General features: G+C 38.7%; 1 protein-coding gene across 4 annotated transcripts; it reads right to left on the bottom strand.

The window, feature by feature from the left end:
• Positions 1-1,103: 1,103 nt before the first annotated feature.
• On the bottom strand, positions 1,104-18,900 carry LOC135482172 (HAUS augmin-like complex subunit 5). Of its 4 annotated transcripts, none has more exons than XM_064762035.1 (18): positions 18,837-18,900; positions 18,307-18,483; positions 17,749-17,811; positions 16,783-16,815; positions 16,179-16,360; positions 13,424-13,583; positions 12,811-12,901; positions 12,349-12,434; positions 11,648-11,812; positions 10,800-10,881; positions 10,102-10,259; positions 9,202-9,364; positions 8,808-8,888; positions 7,643-7,788; positions 6,358-6,475; positions 5,022-5,166; positions 3,104-3,236; positions 1,104-2,503 (listed from the first exon to the last, which is right to left on the bottom strand). In XM_064762035.1, the coding sequence occupies exons 2-18, from the start codon at positions 18,426-18,428 to the stop codon at positions 2,458-2,460; spliced, it is 1,974 nt and encodes a 657-aa protein (XP_064618105.1). In that variant the 5' UTR covers positions 18,429-18,483; positions 18,837-18,900; the 3' UTR covers positions 1,104-2,457. The 4 variants fall into 4 exon arrangements, with proteins under 4 accessions (XP_064618105.1, XP_064618104.1, XP_064618103.1 ...); XM_064762034.1 differs by having other exon boundaries at positions 18,833-18,896; XM_064762033.1 differs by having other exon boundaries at positions 18,793-18,895.
• Between the last annotated feature and the right edge of the window lie 4 nt (positions 18,901-18,904).

The raw sequence follows: 18,904 nt of genomic DNA, 5'->3' as shown, positions 1-18,904 counted from the left end.
CCCATCTTGGTAATAAAAGTATTATGAATTTAGTGGGGTTTTTTTTTTAAACATAATTCGTAGGTGCCACACTTATACGCGAACAGAAGCGACTAAGTTATAGACGCGTTACTTTGCAGCATGGCACCTTGTTTCAAGTTCAAGAAACATTCTTTTTTCCAGTTTCACTAACTCCGGAAACACACGCCATGGTGCAGTCAATGGCTTGTTTATATATTTATTTGATTGACCAGTAATTTACGCTGCACTCAAGAATATTTCACTTCTGCGACGGCGACCAGCATTATGGTGAAAGGAAACCGGATAGAGCCCGGGGGAAAAGCACTACCATCCCACTGACCAAGAGGAATCCAGCAACTCACAGTGACCGTATTCCTAAGAGGCGCATGGGTCATTACGCCGCGCTGGCACACTAATCACCTCGGCCGCCTGAGTCAATGACATTTGCGTGGTGCTCACTGAAATACACAGGATCGTGTTCTTTCAAACTCTAAAGTGGCGTTAAGCCATAATCATTCATTCAAACTCTAAAGTGTTGATGTTCTTTACATACAGTGTCCAAAGCAACGCGACTTGTTTTAAATACCCTCTGGCGGTACAAAGAAAATCTCTGTAAAGCAGTAGTTTGTAGAGTGATAATGCTAAGGTTTATGGCCCAGCAAAAAAATACCATAACGCTGCCTGAACATTATACTGGTGTATGATAAGCAAATCAGACAAAAACTAACAAAGAGTCAACGACATCGGCCTGGTGCTCATCGAAATACACTGGACCGTACTCTTTCAAACTCTAAAGTGATGACGTTCAGTGTCCAAAGCAATGCGAATCGTTTTAAATAGTCTTCGCCTCTGGCGCACACCCTAATAAAGTTTGTTGTGCCCTTACGAGCAATATGTAATACACCAATATAATAAGCTTCGTCTGGAACAGTTTTGGGTACACCCGCACTCTAGTACCACCGTTGATATATTTAATAAAAAGAAAAAAAAAGTTCCATGAAATGCTGCTTTAAACATTCATAACACTCGCAATGTGACGCAAAAAACTGTAGGAAATGCCAATGGTCAGAGTAAATACAAAATCACTCATATCAATTGCTTTCTGCCCGATTCAGCTTTATTACTATTGCTTAATGTTTCTACAGTTCTTTCATTTCGTCAATTTTCCTCGAACTAACCTTTATAAAGGGCAATGTTTTCAAAATGAATTGTAGGTACAACATATATGCATTTAGAAAGACCAGAAAAGTTAAGACAAGTGCATGTACCTGTGTCTTTGCACTATCCCAGAGACTAAGTTTATGCATGCCGTGAGAAAGCACATCACTTGAGGCATGTGCACCTTTCTTCATGATTAAATATATTTATTTCACTGACGTTTTACTTAGTGCTCAAGAATATTTAAACCTATCCAATGGCAATCGGATGTATGGGTGGTGATAACAGGAATGAGCCGAGATCAAACATTTGCTCTTATTCAGATACCTTACACAACCCCCAGACTTGATGATAATGTTCATGGTATGTTTGTTATGCTTCAGGCTCAACAAACCCCCAGTGTCCAAGGGGAGGCAAATCCACTAAATCACCTATAAACATTGACGAAGTTTCTGTTCTTGTTGAAAGGCTAATACCAACCCAAGTTGCTCTCCCAACAGAAACAATTTTCAGCTGTATAATAGAATAAGTACATTGATGATCAGAAGAAACTATACATGTTAAATTTGGCCAAATTTTCGTGTGTTGGACTTTCTGCTTAATGACATGATAATGTTTTGCTATAAAACAGAGGTGTTTCTTTTTCGGGTATGAATTTTATTTTCTAATTTATTTAATGTTATAATTTCAAAAAGTGCACATGCAAACATGCATAAAAGTAATACTTAAATGGTAAAAATGATCAAATTTAACATATATAGTCTCCCATTCATCAGAAGAGCAGCACCGGTGGATAACCAATTGCACAGGAAATAATATCCTACGTGACAGCAACTGCTTCTGCACAGGACCATACAACATAATTCTTAGCGTTGAATCAGTTTGAAACATACAAGTGCAGTAAACATACAAGCAGAAGGAGGAGACCCCACCCTATTTTGCTGTCATTTCAAAAGGCTGCAGCTAGAAATATGATTGGTCAGTAACAAAGGACACACCTTTTATCCTATTAGGTTTTCCTTTCTACTGTGTTTTGGATGAAGGGACATTTTCACGTGCCCCATACCTGTCAGGACTGCATGCTGATGGGCCAAAAATGGACTGATCACAAGATAATAGGATGAAATCAAACAATGTATGACATACAAGATTTGAGACAATTTCAAATGGCATTTTCCATTTCTGAGCATTTTCTTTCAAGTTAAACTTCATGAATAGACCCCAGTCATGTACCCTCTTGATTGATTTTTGGTCGACATGACTGTCCATTTATGTTTCCATTGTTGAATATTCATGTTTTCAAAACTTCACCCAAGGAATGGTATTTTGGGCTGGCTGCTCCCACCTGCAAGAGAAAGCAGAAATTCCACAAGAAATGAACCATGGAGTAATTTTGCTACCGAATCAATCTGAAAATGTGTCCTGAAAGTTGCTCTATCATATGCGAAAAGGTTCAGGAATTCAGGTACATGTATTTGATTAACTCTGGACACCGTAAAATGTAATTATAGACAATTACAAATGATTTACAGAGTAAAAAAACTGAGCCAAACTACGACTATATGGGTCAACTCTCTGGCATAAGGCCGCAGCAGTTTTATCTGGTGTTATACGAGTGAGCCATCAGTACAAAAATCAAAATAAGAATTAATAATAAAACTGAAAATCTTCCCATATATTTAGTCCTGTCTTGATGTTTTTATGATTCTCCTGTTTCCTTTTTGGCTGTAGTAGTCCACATTTCCCACACATTAGATGATTTTCAACATTTTTATACTTTTATTTATATTTATATTTTTATACTCTCCTCTAAGGTTGGAAAAAGATTTATTCTGCCTGTAAAACAACAATTTGAGCTGGTGTGGCCTAAAGCCAGAAAACACTTCATTTGTACGAGAGTATTAGCCATGTACATATATTTCACAGGTACAAGCTGTTCAGTTACCAATCTTGGACGATATCTTTCAGCTCTATGCAATTTTCCAACCCAGCAGTGGCCTTTTCCACACTGTCTGTTAGTTGAGGCAACGTCTTCTCCAACTGCTCCTGATCATGATCTTTGACTTTCTGACACAGATCTGAAAAGACCAATCAGATTACAGGTAAATAATTACCATGGTAACAATCCCGTCTCCTGCATCACTGCACACAATGTGGACAAATGTTTGAAACTTTGAAGTCTGAGGTTGTTGGTTTATTTCATTACTTAAGCACAGTATAAATATCAAGTTTTTACTTGAAGGCACTTTCCAAGAACGTACTTGTGCTTTGCTACCTATAAACACATAGCTCTGAACGTAACCAAAGTGTATGCATCCTGCAACTGTGTCTTGGAGAAAACTTATTCTGATGAAATTAACATTGGACAAAGAGGGAAAAAAAGAAGAAAAAGAACAAAAGAAATATCCTGATTTCAACGTCATTATGAAGTGAAGTCCCTTTCCTGGAGCTGTGTAGTAAGTAGATGAGTGGAGCCTCAGTACAAGTTTAGTCAGACAATGCCTCACTTAGTGTCTCTGGCACACATTAATTATTCTGATTAAAGTAACATTGGCGAGATAGGAAAACCAGTTCTGAGGAGAAGTCTGTACCATGAGGCATCCAGACTTTTACAAAAAAGACAACAATGAACCAAATGTATATGTGCAACGACATAGTATCCAACAGGAATTTTAAAAGCATAACCAAGGTTTTGCAGTTTGAAGCAAGGATTTAGCCAGCCATACGTCTTCCGACCGTTGCGACGGGCAAACCAGGCGTGCGGATAATGTGACGGGCAGAGCAAATTTGAGACGGGAGCCAGATTATTTTCCAGCTAAATAGGTATATGTTTACGATCTACAAATCAGTAAAAACATGAAATGTCCATACCTTGCTATTCTGTCCTTATTCCTTGTTAGGCGGGTATTTTAAAATCAATTAGCTGCACACTACGATAGTTTAAGAAAGCCTACCGAGCCGAAATGTTTTAAAATCCACCCTACTGAAACAAAAACGTTTTCTGCAGGCTGAACGAAAACGTTTGCGTGGCTAAGTTACTGTTAGGCTGACACACGCTGAAATGTAAAGTATGCAGTCAGAGTGGGAGAATGGACTGAGGGCACGAGAAATTTCAGCTCTGATTTACATTCAGTTTTACATTCATGTTTTACATTCATGTACCAAGTCACTGATGTAGAGGTCAAAAAGGCTTTAATGACATTCCCCTTTTGTGCAAAGACAACTTTCATACTTCATATATCTGTAAAAAAGAACCCTATTCACATGAACATGTAAAATTTTCAGAGGAAATAACAAAAATGATGACAACATGAAGAATAGTGGTTTGACTAAGTTTTGTCCACTATAGACCTCTGAACTCCTCTAGATTGCATCTCCGGTGATCTAGGGTCCTGGAGATATAGGGGCCTAGGCGACCCCTCGGCCCCGGCCTATTGGTCCTGGGTCACTCAAGTAAGACACCCTCAACTAACACCCTGGCTAAACTCCTGGTTGGAAGTAAGCAAAATCGTGTGCAATGAGACATTTGAGAGCCTTGCCATGTTGTCAGCTCTCACCAATTATCATTTCTACACTATTTTCTATAACCTGAGGGCACAGCCATTTTTGCTTGTGTTTCCCAAACCCTGTTCTACCATCTACACGTATGGCAGTGGGGCATGAGTGACGTGACAAAGTGTTTCCGGCTGCTCTAACATGGGCACCCCATGGCCTTGTAAGAACCCCTGATCACAACTTCACATAGAGTTACTAACCAAGTTAGAAAAAAAAATGTCTGTGACCCTTTTGGTCTGTTTTGACCCCTCTTCCGAAATAACCTGCTATATTACTTGTTCTCTTTTTGGGCATTCTATTGTCCTTACCACTCATGTAAGTTACTCTGTCTTCAATCTCTCCCCTTTCCAAAGCCAGTTTTTCACTAAACACGTTGTCGTAATGAAGAAGTGATTCTGCTTCATCAATATCTGCCTTGAGTTGTACACAGTGCAGTAAAAGGTACTCGGGAGCCTATGTGGAAACAGAAAGCCAGAGCACATTTATAAGACAACATTTTGGATGAGCTTCTCCTTCCTATCTGAGATTTATACCATTTACACAAGCTAAAATTTTGAACTTTTCATCATATCATGATTTTCATTCCTAACAATATTACAAAAACTTCAAATCTATAATTTTTTTGCAAATCTAAAATCTGGTTTTATTTACTTAAGCAAACATTTAACATGTAATGAATTATGAATGTTATTAGTCCCTGGATTTGATGATGTTGACTGAAACCGAATAATTAACTTCAAATCCTTCCAGAACAGTTACTTCCCTTGAGTGAGCACAGTGGAAGGTAACCTGTTAAGAGCTTATTAGTAACAGAAAATGCCTTGAATCAAAGATATTTAACAGAAACTGACCTATCAATGATCAAAGTTTTGACGTGATATGCTGTAATAGAACCTTTATATCGGCATGACCAAAACCATGCCCTTGCACAACATGTAGAAGGGATATCTCAGACAATTCAGGCATATACATATCTTGCAATAAGGATATTCAAGACTCTTCATTCACATGCATACCTTGTGAAGGGGATACAGTATCTGAGAATTCACATACATGCATACCCTATCAAGGAGATATCTGAGACTCTTCATTCATTCATTCACATGCATACCTTTTAAAGGAATGTGAAAGCATATATATGTTCATGATTAACATGTACAGGGGATATCTGAGACACCTCGTGAACACAAATTACTTGTAAAGGGGACATCTGAGATTTCATTCACAGGCATACCTTTTAAAGGGATATTAAAGCATATATATGTTCATGATTAACATGTACAGGGGATATCTGAGACTCCTCATGAACACAAATTACTTGTAAAGGGGACATCTGAGATTTCATTCACAGGCATACCTTTTAAAGGAATATCTGAGCATCTACATACTCAGGATTAACATGTAAAGGGGATATCTGAGACTCCTTGTGAACATGAATAAATGGTAAAAGGGATACCTGAGACTCTTGATCCACATACATACCTTGTAAATGGGATATTTGAGAATTCACAGATATTCATACCCTGTCAAGCTGATGCATGAGACACTTCATCCATATGCATACCCTTTAAACAGGGTATCTGATACTTCACACACAAGCACACCTTGTACACGGTAAATCTGAAACTTCACACACATGCATACCTTGTACAGGGGATATCTAAGACTCTTCATGGTCTGGAGGAGAGTCTTTCCAGTCACCGTGTTATCTCCCCTGTCAATCTGATGGATCAGCATGTCCAGTGCTGACACCTTTGTGGTACTGGATAATAAACAAAAACAGAACTCAATGTTCAAGAGAACTCATGGATTTTGGTATGGTAGACTGAGTAAGAAATACTACTTGGAGGATGAGTTCTAACCAACTGCCACACCAACAAAGATATTATACACAGATGGTAATCGGATGGTACACCAACAAACATATGATTCCTGGATGGTAATCAGATGGTACACCAACAAAGATATATACAGATGGTAATCAGATGGTACACCAACAAACATGTGATTCCTGGATGGTAATCTGATGGTACACCAACAAACATGTGATTCACGGATGGTAATCAGACGTTACACTAACAAAGATATGATTCACAGATGGTACACCAACAAACATGTGATTCCTGGATGGTAATCAGATGGTACACCAACAAACATGTGATTCACGGATGGTAATCAGATGGTACACCAACAAACATATGATTCAAAGATGGTAATCAGATGGTACACCAACAAACATATGATTCACAGATGGTAATCAGATGGTACACCAACAAACATGTGATTCACAGATGGTAATCAGATGGTACACCAACAAACATATGATTCACAGATGGTAATCAGATGGTACACCAACAAACGTATGATTCACAGATGGTAATCAGATGGTACACCAACAAACATGTGATTCACGGATGGTAATCAGATGGTACACCAACAAACATGTGATTCACGGATGGTAATCAGATGGTACACCAACAAACATATGATTCACAGATGGTAATCAGATGGTACACCAACAAACATATGATTCACAGATGGTAATCAGATGGTACACCAACAAACATATGATTCACAGATGGTAACCAGACGCTACACCAACGAAGTTATGATATTCTGATGAAAGTCAAATGCTACATCTACAAAATTTTTCTTAATTGTTTCTGTCTGCCACTGGAAACGGAATTGGATGGACAGTTAGAAGCTGAGATTGATTGCTATTTGTTAGTCACAACAACCATTCACAAAATGATAATTTGCTATCTGCCACGTAAAACGAACTACAACAAGATTTATGTTTATTTTAATTTATTTAACTGGTGCCTGACAAGCCTCTTGACCAAAAGCCACAGCAGGACTGGGTCTGTTTTGGCTCAAATGAACCCTATCCATCTCCCAGCCAATGAACCTTCCAATAAAAAGCCTGTACCTGTCTGTCCATGTGTGGAGAAGATAAGGCAGGGAGAGGCTTTTAAACTTCTCCACCTCCATTTCACCTCCTCCCTCAGACTGGTCTATCAGGGACAGGATTTCGTGGCTGAGGCCGGTCAGGGACTTTCCTACATAATCCATCATCTGAAAACAATACAGACAATGAATTTACTGAGCTTGCATGATTCTTACTTTGGAAATATTTGGGTGGTACAATTCCTTTGTATGTGCATGTCATGAGACAGTAACTAGCACAGCAACTTTTGTTCCAAACATGATTTTTACAGATATAAATGAAACTTGGTTTAGATGCAGAAAAGATTTGAATTCACTGATTTTTGTACCCTGTTCCAGTCAACAAAATTGTTTTCTTGTTTACATGCAAGATTTATCAGCCTGCACATTTATTTCTGTACTACATTCCCGAATATGGCTCCATAGTTACACCTCCAGCGCTATGTGGGAAGGTCTGCTGCAACCTGTGGATGGTTGATGGGTTTCCCACGGGCACTGTTCGGTTTCCACCTACCATAACGCTGGACGCCGTCATATAAGTGAAATATTCTTGAGTACGGTGTAAAACACCAATGAAATAAATAAACACTGATATACAGAATACCAAAATGTTGACTTCAGTACTGAGTTTCAATTATGGTGTGACTTCCCTTCGGTGATGCAGACCCAGCTCAGCATGAAAGCCAAGTTATTTCCCCTTCAGCCATCTTCATGTAAGATTGACACAAACATTCACTCACAGACAGCTAATTGCCTCCAAACAGCAGAAATATCATAATGGAAAAAACTTTGGTTTAAAGCTACCATTGAGCCACCACCTCATAGTCTAAACAACATGTGTTTGATTATTTGATTTATTTAGTTAATTGTTGCTTCAATAATGATGTTATACTCAAGAATTTTCCGCTTATACGATGGTGGTCAGTTTCATGGGTAGAGGTAACTGAAGTGCTCAGTGAAAACTACTGAATTTTGCCATGTTTCTGACAGACTTTCTCACATGTGATGTAGATACGTACACCATATTGGCGGAAGGCGAGTGGTCTTCAACGGAAATCAGATGGCGCAAACGAAAATCGTCTATTAACAAGGACCGCGGGGGAATCTACCAATTTCTGTAAAAGATATAATGGGAAGTTGTTGTTTACCTCAGTCCTACGGGAAGCTAGGCGGCTGAAGGAGTTAGTGTTCTGTCTGACAAGTACATGGGTCATCTGTTGTTTCTTCTCCTGTCAAACCCAAACAAAAAACATGCTGCTACTTTAATTCGCAAGTCACATTCCCAATCTTAGTCGTTGTGTTCTCAAAAGGACTAACCATGCAATACTATTGCCACGAAATTAAGGCTCAACCTTTTATTCATTTCAAAAGCAGACGAAAGTGTAAATATTTAGCTGTGTCAGTCGGGAAAATTTTTGACATCCCATCTTTAAACATGAACCATTCAGGAGGGGACTGAATGTTAGATTTTTTGCAGAAAGCTGCAGCTCCTGCAAATTTGCGCTTGTTTTTGAACTCTCTTGAGTTACAACTTAGACTGACAGACAAAGTCTTGAAGTCCTGAATTCTGCGATACTTCTGGGTTAGTTTCTGAGACTCTTCAGCGGCCTTCTCTACTCCAGCCTGCAATGATTTCCCTTCCTCCAGGTAACACTGCAGTGAACCTTTGACACCAGCAAGCTGCAACCTAGATTCTAGAGATTTCCTGTTAAACAACAAGAAAATAGTGCACTGTGAAGACAACCAATGAATTCTATTCTTGTAGCTAACAGCAATAATTAGACAAAGCCATCATTTAAAACTGTTTGCAGAAAATAACCCCCCAAGGACCATCCAAACAAGGCTGCTACTCTTTTTTTTTTTTTTTTTTTTTTGGGTGGGGTTTTTCTCTCAATATTAATTCCTTCTCCATTAACCCAAATTTAGTTATGCCTAACTGATGCATGGCCTAAGCAGGGGATATAAGAAGAGTCAGCAGAGTAAGACAAGCACAGTAAAATGCTGTGTTAGCAACATGTAATATTCCTACTAAACAAAGTTACTTTACTTGTTTTATTTGATTGTTGATGAACATCATCCTCACAAAATTTTTCCCTTATAAAATGTCCAGTTTTATGGGTGCAGGAAACAAGAGGTGTCAAGAGTAAACCACCGACCCTTGGCAAGTTACTGGCCAACTCTCCCACATGTGACATATGACATTTTGATTGAATGCAAGTGGTCTCAAACTTCATGCAAGATTACACAAGAGAAAATGGTGGACCGATTGTTGCCACCTACGCAACTGAAAAACAATTAATACCTAGCAAACTAAAGAAGAATTTGTGACTTGATTAACCTTCTGACTACCTCCAGTTCCTCTGACAAGATTTCTTATGCCAAATTACAGGTAAAGAAGGGCTTGTGATCAGTAAATATCTGACAGTATCGATGTCTGTTTACCTTGCTAACCCTAGTTCCTCTGGCCGGCCCATGTACTCTCTCTGTAACTGCTTGTTAATGTCAGACATAATGGCTTCAGTCTGTTGATGCAACTTCCAGGCTTTATTTTTGTTCTTCTCCGTCTCAAAGAATTTCTGAATGTGATGTAACTGACATTCCTACACAAGAAAAGGGAGACAAATTTAAATTAGATCAACAAACAAATGCGGTCTTGGTGAGTTCAACTCCAGCTTATGCTGGCTTCCTCTCCGGCCGAACGTGGGAAGGTCTGCCAGCAACCTGTGGATGGTCATGGGTTTCCCCCGGACTCTGCTTGGTTTCCTTCCACCATAATGCTGGCCCCCGTCGTATAAGATAAATATTCTGGAGAATGGCGTAAAAAACCAATCAAATAAATAAATAAATAAGTAAGTAAGTATATGTTGGCAGTTCCTTGGATTCTTGCTAATATGGTATGAAGTTTATTAATGAACATTACTTAACTGTACTTTAAAAACTGTCATGATCATATAAATTAAAAAAAATTTTTTTTCCTTATTTTGAATTTATTACTTATACATTGGGGATCAGCTTTATAGCTCTGAGAAACTAGATTGCCTGGGCACAAACTTTCCCATGCAATATGCACATCATATGGATGGAAGGCAAATGGTCTTCCATGAATGTTAGACCACTAATTTTTCATGTGCAAATCTCACCTGCAGGAGATCACCAAGACCCTTTAAAGTCTTCTCGTCTGATGACAAGTCCACCAATTCTCCCGAATTTTCATATTTAAACCTTGTCAATAAAGCACAGGTTTCATATGAGCGATTACAGGATGGAACTCAAAGGTAAAAAGGGACAAAACACACGTAATTGTAATACACAACTTAGCTAAAAACAAATCATCGGCTTGTTAATGCTATGTTTTTAAAGCAAGAATTCGGGAATGTGGCATTGATGCTTTCTTAATCTCAGTCTCAAAACATATGAAAAATTAAGGCTATCCTTTGAAGTATCAAATCATTTATTTCTCCAACATTTTCAGTTCAAGTCAGAATATATGCAAGTCACATGTACAGTATTTAGGAACTGAATAGATAACACTGTTGAGTGTATAAATACTCCTCACAGTGCATGCACTGCTCTCCTCGCACCGCTGCTACCACTTGCAAGTTTTGTACAAAGACTGAGTATCACCAAGGGCACTGGGGTCACAGTGAAAAGGCAGGAAGTGATAAAACAAAACATCCAATACTCAGTCAGAGTCTCAACCTTCCTTTCTTTCTTTCTATAATAGCACTTCATTATCCAAAGTATGCTGTTGTATGCCCATGATTCCAATGGACACCTTTAGGATTTTAAACAAGGAATGTTTATTGGAGGTCTGCAGAGGTATAATAGTGGTGAGGCTACACCTAAAGAAACCAATGTGTATCACTCGGGAGCAAAAGGTCAAACTTGTTTGGTAGTGATGTTAATTGAGTGTAAGGAGCAGGCTTTAAACTTTGAGGAGTATGTGCTTCATCTATACTGTATATTCTCATGAAAAGGGGTGGCCTACTGTAGCTGTTTAGCATCTGTGCTGATATCAATGTTGTTTGTGTCCTCTATGATCTTGATCACAGACTCCTGGGTATTCATCATCAGAGCCTTCACAATCTGACCCATGGGAAACTCAGACGTCACCCTCTCCAATGACGACCACAGCTCATTTTTCCTTTGATTCCTGAGAAAAAGTGAATTTATACAAGTTTATTAGCTGTGCACATGTGACTCTGTGTCACAGTCTGTCAGAAAAACTTCAGACATTCTATCTTTTATCAAAGAGGGCTCAAGTCTGACTCGCGCCACAACAATTCAGGCTACAATGGCGGATCAAAACAGGCATATACCAGAGAAATCAAATGTCACCTGGCCAACCTCCTGACACAAGGCTGCAGCCAAATCTGCCCAAAGCCATGGCCTGCCTAACACCTCTATCAAAGTCATAAACTGGCCAGTAATTTACTAATGGAAAGTTCTTAAGTAAAAGGAAAAAAATGCAAACAAATAAACTGATTCAGCCCAAAAAAGCAGCCTGAGCAATGTTTGCAGAGTTTAACAGGCCAAGAATTGAAAAATTGAAAAAATACACATCCCTGATTACTAGAGAACAGAAAGTTTTCAACCATAACACACATGCAGGATTATATTATATGTATTTCAGCAGATTGGTATTTTTTGGTAAAACCATAAAATTTGTGAAGCAGCAGGGCTACTTACAAGGCCTCTGAATCCTGGCCAAAATGTCCCTGTAAAACTTCATGTAAAAACTGACCAATGGTATCACAGGAATATCTCACACTCTTCTGTGGAGGGAGGAGAAATAAAAACTATAAAAATCTGATAACCTACAATTTGGCTGTGTAGTAGGAAATACTCCATTATCATAAAATATTCATTTTTTAAAGCATTCCTACTCCTGATGAGCAGGTATGAAACATAAGGTGTAATATCTCTTCCAATATGTATGTTTAATAGATATGATAGGGAATGTCAGGACATTTGCAGATAGAGATTTCTTCTTTAGTTTGATAGGAAATGTTAAATTGGGTAAATGGGCAGGCTTGAGGAACTGGGGTCCCTTCCATCTTAATGTATAACTTATTAAAATCATTCGGTGAATGACAGAACACCATATGTTATGAACGGAAAATGAGAATAATGTCTTATTTTCTATCTTACACAACACGCTGTTTCGAGTTCAGGATCAAGACCTTTCTTTTCTTCACCACTACTAGTTTCCTTGGCATATAATAAACCTGTGGAACTTTTCCTGAAAATAAAAAATGAAATGAACAGAAGTAACTAACTGCAATTCAGTGGCAGAGAAAATAAGTACTCGTATTCATGAATATGTGAGAGTTATCGGATATGTACATCACATGTACTGTGCCTGACTCATCACTCTGGAGTATACATCTCTCCATTAGCCAGGGTCTATTTCCCTCCATTCCCCAGCTCTGTGTAAAAACTTTGTGAATACGAGTGAAAAAAAGATAAGAAAAACTAATTGATGGTCACGATAAATGACTGAATTTAGGTACTTAGTAAATTTATTTCTCAGTCAAAAACTGTACACAATTGGCAATCTACATCTACATATTGCCTCAGACTGCTGTGGATAGTTCTCCAATGTGCACGTCTAATTCAATGCCCTAAAAAATGTCTAGTCGGCATTTCATCTCATTTGGAGTTAAAGTGTCTCACACAGAGTAGCAATTCAGTGTGACATGATTTGAAATCAAAGCTGATCACAAACAAACATTTCACAAAAATCCTCAGATTCTCAACTTACCTTGACTTTGAGCGGATTTGCTCAGTCTGAGCTGCAATTCTTTTGGAAAATTCATCATACTGAGCAGATTCTGCATCGCATTTCTCTGAGAAATTTGTCAACAACATAGCCTTACGTCGATTCATTTTGATTCTGTTAGTGCTTTCCTTCAACATACATTCTGTAAAGTAGAAAAACTTTTGCATATATAAAAATACCAAAACAGAATATGCAAACATAAAAGAATTTGGCTTTGACAAATATTTTTGAGTTTAGAATCTGCCTGATGGTTCTAAGTGAAATCACTTAATAAAGTGGAAGTCACATGACTGTTGAAAAGAAAAGGGCTGAATCATACAGCTAATACCAGGCCTTGAAACTTGGGTGGTTGACATGAATAAGCCTTGGGTGGTTGACATGAATAAGCCTTGGGTGGTTGACATGAATAAGCCTTGAAAAACCAATCGTTTGGTTTCTCCACGACGTGAAAACAGACCAATCCTTCACGCAAATCGGTTATGTGAGCAAGTGGCTAATATCGTTATTTACAGTACTTCCTAGCCGATTTTTTGCCTTTTATTTACAGTAACTTTGGCAAAGCCTATTAATTTATGTATGAAGTTGGTTGTATTGCAGTACAGTCCACCATCACACATGTCCAGCAGTGCCCTTGGATAGCACAATGGCTACATGGGGGTGATCAGCATTGATCAGGGTGGATCAGGAAGCTACTGTAAAACATGTTAGTCATACACACTGAGCATCACATGGCTTTCAAAGCCAGACCAGCATGTGTTATATTCCTGAGTATTTTTATTTTCTTTTGATGATCAATAATTACTTTTACAAATAAAATGGTTTTGTCCACAGGGTGATATAATATAACCGTTGACCCAAGGGAATGTTGATGATGACCAGTTCCTGGCAACTGAAAGATTAAATTCTGTTTAAATTGATTATCACCTTTCTCTGCCTACCACCAGACCACCAAGAGACTAGACTTGACCGCATAAATTACAAGAGATAGGGCAAATGCACTGACCCGATTAATAAATGGAGCAAGGACTTGAACGAAATTTGGTCATAACAAATGGCTGGTGACGGCATAAATTTTAGCGCATCATGGCATTGAGTTCCAGTTCAACTGAACATTTTGCAGCATCACAGTACCAAATGACAGTTTTGTTCACAGTTGTATTAGCGCTTGTTTTTTTTCTCAACGGACAAGTACTAAAACAACCTGGGAAGAGGTAGCTCTAACAACTGACACGACTTCTATTTTGTGGTAGCTGTCGCTGCTGATGGCCGGCAGCCTTGTGTGGATTACTCTAATATCCTCCTTGAGCACAACGCAGTTCAAGCGCTGCATTTGTAAGAAAGCTCCGGGGGACAGATCAGCGTAACCGATTTATCAGTCTGCACAATAACACTCCCACGATCGTTTCATTTGTGTCAAATTTCGTAGCCTCTAATAATGATACTGAAAAGAAAAGGCGATTCCTTCTGAGATATAGATACAAGGCCTCAAAATGACATTTCCACTACCTTACCATATGATCAGGAAAATAACCAGCCATAAACAATATCTCATGAATATAAGAAAACATCATCGTGTAACACCATTTTGTAGTGCACTATATTAGTTTACTCTAATACCAGCTATCTGTATTGTGCATCATAGCCAGGATTTGGTTGTTTTTATCACTTCCAAGATGGCAGTCAGCGTTATGTGTGGAGGAAACCAGAATGCCTAAGGTACAAGTTTTTCTCAAGTGCAGGAGACACAATGATTTTCTTTTGTCCCTCTCTTTATAATCTTTAGAAAGAATGTTGTATGGGAAAGTATATTTTTCACACTCCTGTATCAACGAAACTGTATCATGGTGAGATCAGTTTCACTCTTTTGCCTTTGGTGCCACCATTTTACCTAGGTCATGTGTATTAAGACAGTCACGTTATTTCTACATGCCCGCTGATTGGCTGCTTTTACTCAACTTCACTCAGCTTGTTGACAAAATATACACATGCACATTTCCGATTCAGCCTTGTTGGATACTGCTGAGTGTTGCTGAAAGAACTTCAGGAGCCCGTCCAGACTACTCAACTCAAAGTTGAGTGATGTTGGATAGCCTTGTCCGGGCTTAAGACTACATGTACTGCTTTGACAGACTTTGTTTCTGGCCGATGTCTGCCTGTAGCTCAGTCAACACTACAGCCTGATGTCTGCCTATGGCTTAATCAACTGTAACTCAGTCACCTCTACAGCCTAGAGTCTGCCTGTGGCTCAGTCACCTGTACTGCCTGATTTCTGCCTGAAACTCAGTTAAATGTATACCCTGATGTCTACCTATAGCTCTGTCAACTGTACAGTCTGTCGTATACAGGTAGCTCAGTCAACTGTACATCCTGATATCTGCCTGTTGCTCAGTCAACTGTACAGCTTGATTTCTGCCTGTGGCTCAATCACCTGTACAGCCTGGTGCCTGCCTGCAGTTCAGTCACCTCTTGTGTACTTATTTATCTGATTGGTGTTTTATGTTGTATTTCACTTATACGATAGCAGCAAACATTATGTTGGGAAGAAACCAGGCAGAGCCAGGGGGAAACCCAAGATGATCCGCAGGTTGCTGACAGGCCTTCCCACGTATGGTCAGAGAGGAAGCCAGCATGAGCTGGACCTGAACTCCCACCGATCGCACAGGAGAGTGGCTCCTGGATCAGTGCGCCTCCCTCACTTCATGTATATATCTGACACCTGTATATATGATTATTATACCTGTGTTCATAAGATCCTCCTGTATTTGGCTCTGCTCGGTCTCTAGCAGCCTAATGTCTTCTTGTAGCTCCGACAGCTCCGTGGATAGCTTAGCTTTCTCCTGTTGCAGCTGGTTCATCTCCTCACAGTAAACTTCATCCCCTTGATATTCAACCTGGTAATCTGGAGCCAGGTCAGCCTTCCTAGTACAGGTTTGGTTAAGGAAATGTGCATGCCTCAGAGTTTTTCCAAGCTAGCTGCTGGGTAGTTCTGGTGTTCAAGTGCACATATATGCACTATACTACCACTATAACACTTATATGCTTTTCAGGCTCCTTTTTTAAAATTCTTTTTAAAATTTGATTTTTCACATAATACTCCAATATTTTAATCTATCTGATTAGTGTTTTACGCCATACTCAAGAATATTTCACTTTTATGACAGCGGCGACCATCAACAGTTTGCGAGTCATAAATGTATTATACAAGTTATAAGTTTTTGTGGCAGGGAGAGAAAAAAAATAATGAAGCATGGTCACATCTCCTCACATAGTTTAAATGTTAGCACATCAGTCAACCTCCACCTATGACACAAGACACACTGGGTTGTAAATCCAAAGGATACAGAGCTAGATTTGCTTTGATTTTCTCAACAGTTCTGTAAAACAGGTATACACAAGTTAATTAGGAAGGAATGAACAAATGGTTATGGCATAAGGGTATTACACCTTCGTCTCGGTGTTTGTTGTGTAACCCGACTCCACTGAGCCTTGTTTCGTACCGCACATTCGAGGGATTTGACACGATAGGAAACAAGGTTCAGAAGTACTGGATTACACAACAAACACCACGATGAAGGTGTTCAAGTCTCTTCTACCCCCAAAAATGAAGAAAATGTGGTAAAACCTGCATATTTCATGTTGCCAAACTGTTGTGTTCCCTCCACAGAGATCATCCATTTTAGACCAATCAACAGCAAGCTTAGGCCATAAGGGTTGACCTAGATACGTCAAAGCTGCGTATGTATGACATCATGTCTAATTGTTGCGTGACGTAGAAATGTAAAAGTTTACTGTACATGTATTATAACGTCATACTGCTGAGATCAGATTGGAATGTCTTGAAACAAATACTTCTTTCTCACCGTCATGGCCTCTAGGTGTTAAAATTAAAAGATGTAAAAGATGTAGTGATATCTATATGCTGTGCAAAATAACACTTTTGTCAATGAAGGAACTTCTGACAGATCCCCTTCATATAAATTATAAAAGTAATCTATCAAGTACATAAACTCAAATTCTTTTATTGGTTGAAAAAACAGCATGATTTGATAATATTCGGGGAGGTAAACGTACCGGCGTGTGTTGCTTGACACACTCAGTGTTGTTTTAAAGGCTATCTCTATTTAATATGTATATTTGCAAATGGCCTGCAACTAACAGCGGGGTAGAGTTTGATTTAACGCTCAGCTTTCCTAGCGGGCCTGAGGTACTATCTTTTTCAAACCAGGAAACTCATATGGATGATTTAATCTGAAAATCTACTACAAAGAGCGGATTTCATCATTTGTTTGACCAAAGCAGGAACTTACTGTGTTGAACGCAGATGTTTGATGACAAATTTCCATATGTCACCGGCCTGTCCTCGGCAAATTCTGAAAAGAAATGTTTAGAGTATTTAAGGTGGGTAAAGTTTCCCATGTAAGGCTTGTTAGCACTCAGTTTCACATGATGATGTTGGAAAAGTACTCTCTTTCTTCTAATATTTTGAACAGATACAAGTAGTGATGAAACAAAGAACACATTTCTCTCTTGATTTTTGGGAAAGTAAAGGTACAAATATGTTGGACATTTGATGTACTAACCATCTGAAATCAAGAAACTAAATATTCCTGCTGTAATTACATGTATACTGGTTAAAAAAAAGCAGAACAGGTGTGGAAAAAATTAGAAGAATTACGGTAAGACTGCTCATCAATAGTCTTTGAATACTGTCTGCATTCTTGTGCAGGAAATTTACAGCCGTGATTGAGAATTAAAACAGTGAGCTATCTGAAAGAGATATTATGGTACATACAGACATATACACATAGTCATGGATCCATTACATGTTTGTGAGTTTACCAAAAGAAAAAATAAGAATACTGAACTCTATGAAATCTTGCTCTGTTGGTGGTTTTGTATTGGCAAACTTTCCCTCCGGAAGAAAATGCATTTCATTATATGCCCAGTCGTACAACTGTTTGCCACATTCAACATTTGTGTCTGACATCTTGAAAAATTAGAGTTGTTGGCTATAAACAGGCTCTCATCACTCATATCTCATCCTGAAAATACAAAATATTGCTATATGAAGATGCATTGGTCTGCACAACATTTCACACTAACTTGTGAAACAAATTCTAGATCACCTCCTATAATCAAGAATCAATGAAATCTGGTAACACGAATCCACCGGGTACAAACCACACTCGAATCTTAGTTTAGGCAGCTGACTGGCTCCTTTAGTTCAATGACTTATAAAGTTGTTGTTGTTGTGACACAATTGACGAATTGCCTAAACTTTACGAGATCGAAAGTATAATAAAATCGCAAGAAAGTGGTTAATGTCTAAAACTAGAAAGACCATTGGTTACACAGAGAAATTAATCACTGTACAAATTCTTTTACACGTACTAACACGTGGAAGTTTCATCGAAGCTTTGACAGGGCACGGTTTAAAACTAGCGGGAAATAAAGGATTATCTC

Source organism: Liolophura sinensis, chromosome 1 (genome assembly GCF_032854445.1).
Source record: "Liolophura sinensis isolate JHLJ2023 chromosome 1, CUHK_Ljap_v2, whole genome shotgun sequence".
NCBI lineage: Eukaryota > Metazoa > Mollusca > Polyplacophora > Chitonida > Chitonidae > Liolophura > Liolophura sinensis.
The sequence above is the reverse complement of the archived record's forward strand: the minus strand, read 5'-3'. Positions and strand labels throughout refer to the sequence as shown.

Excerpts from the sequence above, each read along its gene's own strand:
- LOC135482172 (XM_064762035.1), bottom strand. The coding sequence starts at position 18,428 with ATGTCAGACACAAATGTTGAATGTGGCAAACAGTTGTACGACTGGGCA. Across the intron at positions 16,361-16,782 it reads ATCAAAGCAAATCTAGCTCT|GAAGGCTGACCTGGCTCCAG; the intron begins GTATCCTTTGGA and ends AACCTGTACTAG. Across the intron at positions 6,476-7,642 it reads CTCCACACATGGACAGACAG|TACCACAAAGGTGTCAGCAC; the intron begins GTACAGGCTTTT and ends TTTATTATCCAG.